General features: G+C 48.4%; 1 protein-coding gene across 1 annotated transcript in view; it reads left to right on the top strand.

Moving 5' to 3' along the window:
• Nucleotides 1–2,983, top strand: part of SMIM7 (small integral membrane protein 7) — an 18,348-nt gene that overhangs the window by 4,801 nt on the left and 10,564 nt on the right. Inside the window, exon 4 of the mRNA XM_017501196.1 lies at nt 2,748–2,838. Within this exon, the coding sequence (XP_017356685.1) occupies nt 2,748–2,838 (91 nt within the window). The remainder of the gene's footprint in view (nt 1–2,747; nt 2,839–2,983) is intronic.

The following is a 2,983-nucleotide window of genomic DNA, read 5'->3' as shown; positions in this document are numbered from 1 at the left end:
TTTTTTTGAGACGGAGTCTTGCTCTGTTGCCCTGGCTAGAGGGCAGTGGCGCTATCTCAGCCCCCTGTAATCTCCGCCTCGTGTTCAAGCAATTCTCCTGGCTCAGCCTGCCTAGTAACTGGGATTACAGGCACGCACCACCATGCCTGGCTAATTTTTGTATTTTTAGTAGAGATGGGGTTTCACCATGTTCGCCGGGTTGGTCTTGAACTCCTGACCTCAGATGATCCACCTGCCTTGGCCTCCCAAAGTGCTAAGATTACAGGCATGAGCCTCTGTGCCCGGCTTACTGTAACCTCTGCCTCCTGTGTTCAAGTGATTCTCGTGCCTCAGCCTCCCAAATAGCTGAGACTACAGGCGTGCTCCACTACACCGGGCTACTTTTAGTAGAGACATTTCACCATATTGACCAGGCTTTTTTTTTTTTTTTTTTAGACAGAGTCTTGCTTTGTCGCCAGGTGCCAGGCTGTAGTGCAGTGGCGCAAGCTCAGCTCACTGCAACCTTTGCCTCCCGGGTTCAAGCAAAGCTCCTGCCTCAGCCTTCCAAGTAGCTGGGACTACAGGCACGCACCACCATGCCCAGCTAATTTTTTTTTTTTTTTTTAGGGGAGACGGGTTTCACCATGTTGATCTTGATCTCTTGACCTCATGATCTGCCTGCCTCGGCCTCCCAAAGTGCTGGGATTACAAGTATAAGCCACCATGTGCCGCCAGGCTGGTCTTGAACTCCTGACCTCAGGTGATTCCAACTGCCTAAGCCTCCCAAAGTGCTGGAATTACAGGCATGAGCTACTGAGCCCTTCCTGGAATGTAGTAACCTTTGATTGGCATCCGTTGATGGTGGGAGATTCTGTTTTTACGATCCTTCACTAGGGGAGGGGTCTTGCTGAGCAGTGCCTCTCAAGCTTCCTGGAGACAGACTAGGTGCTTAATGTTTCCAGTCTGTGCTGGATCAGCCCTGTATACAGGTTGTGCTGCACGTGATTAACTCCTTTGTTTGGATAATAACAGACTCATCTAAACCGTGTTCAGCAAGGTGTTATGTTCAGCACAGGCTCGGATGGAACAGGGATGGCAGGTTGGCAGGTTGGCATCCCCTGAAAAAGTATGAGTTTCTGGGCTTGCGTTCTGTGTACTGTACTTACCAGCCAGCCCCAGTCCGCAGATGCTTTGGGTAGCACCCTTGTAGATCACCTAATCTGGACCCATTCCTTTTTTTTTTTTTGAGACGAATTCTTGCTCTGTTTCCTAGGCTGGAGTGCAGTGACACCATTTTGGCTCATTGCAACCTCCGCCTGCTGGGTTCAAGCATTCTTCTGTCTCAGCCTCCCAAGTAGCTGGGATTACAGGTGTGAGACACCACGCCCAGCTAATTTTCATATTTTTCGTAGAGATGAGTCTCACCTTACTGGCTAGGCTGGTCTCAAACTCCCAACCTCAGGTGATCCACCTGCCAAAGTACTGGGATTACAGCTGTGAGCCACCATGCCTGGCCTAATCTGGGCCCATTCTTTCATTCTGGAGGTCTAGAGAGGGAGAGGGATTGGCTGGAAACCCTGGAGGAAGGGTCTGGATCCCTGGTCTCTGGAGTCTTCATGTACTAAATTGACTCCCCTTGGAGGGTTTCTTTTTCCCTTGGCATTCAAGGGGACCAGAGTATCACCAAGACACACCTTCCCTTTCACTTGCCTGAATTTAGGATGCTTTTAGTTGCAAACACTGTAAACCCAGCTCAAAGTGGTTGAAACAAATTGAAATGTCCAAGGGTGGAATTGTCTTCAGGTACTCCTGGGTTGAGATGTCAAACCAATCCTCCAGGGTTAGGGTTGGGGTTGGAGTTGGGGTTAGGGTTAGGGTTAGAGTTAGCATCTGACTCTATCTAGCTCTCAGATCCTCTTTCTTTTGCATTGATTTTACTGTGAGACTGGCTAGGGTTGGCAGAGATGACCCCAGAGCAGGGGTAGGCATGTTTTTCTGTAAAGGGCCACATAGTAAATATTTGAGGCTTTGCAGGCCATATGGTGTCTGTCTGGTGCAGCAACGTGACTCAGCTCTGCTGTTACAGTATAAAATCAGCAGGACTGGATATGTAAATGAATGCGTATGGCTGTGTGCCAATAAAACTTTTATTCATTGACACTGAAATTTGAATTTCTTATAATTTTTGTGTCTTGCAAAATATTCTTCTTTTTTTATTGTAAAAACCATCTGGATATGGAGACTCATATCTGTAATCTCAACACTTTGAGAGGTTTAGGTGGGAGGATCACTTGAAGCGAAGAGTTTGAGAACAGCCTGGGCAACATAACGAAACCCCATCTCTATATTAAAAAAAAAAAAAAAGTAAGAGCTATTAGCTCACAGGTGGAAGAGGCTGCTGGATTTGGCCTGTGGGTACCGAGCTTCCATCTTCCCAGCTCAGCAAGCCTGGCAGAAAGTGTGTCTTTCCCAGTAGTTGGGGGGAAAAGTCCCAGGGCAGACTCTCATTGGACAGACTTGGGTCACATGCCCTTCCTTGAGCCAGTCAGAGGCAGAGGGACTTGGTGCTTTCAGGGGATTGGTCACTGGCAGACACACCTTGAATGCTGAGGGCCGGAAGAGGGGGACACCCAAGGGAAAAGCCACACTGTTGTTGAAGTTGGAGGCAGTGGGTGCCTGATGGGTGGAAGTCACGTAAGCCCTTTGCAGAGGTGGCAGTGGGGCTGGGATGTTAGCTGTGCCGTAAAAGTGCTTTCTGATTCTTCCAGGTGACAACATCCGGGAATTCTTGCTGAGCCTCAGATACTTTCGAATCTTCATTGCCCTGTGGAACGTCTTCATGATGTTCTGCATGATCGTGTGAGTCTGGTCTGCCCTTCCCCTTCAGTGTTGTCTCCTTAGTCTCATTCTGCAGGATGACCCACCCAATGGCCACTCTCTGTCCATTGAGTCATCACTTTTGTATCCTGCTTTCTGCTTTTTTTTTTTTTTTTTAAGATAGAGT

Source organism: Cebus imitator, unplaced genomic scaffold (assembly GCF_001604975.1).
Source record: "Cebus imitator isolate Cc_AM_T3 unplaced genomic scaffold, Cebus_imitator-1.0 Scaffold280, whole genome shotgun sequence".
NCBI classification, from domain to species: Eukaryota; Metazoa; Chordata; class Mammalia; order Primates; family Cebidae; genus Cebus; species Cebus imitator.
The sequence above is the reverse complement of the archived record's forward strand: the minus strand, read 5'-3'. Positions and strand labels throughout refer to the sequence as shown.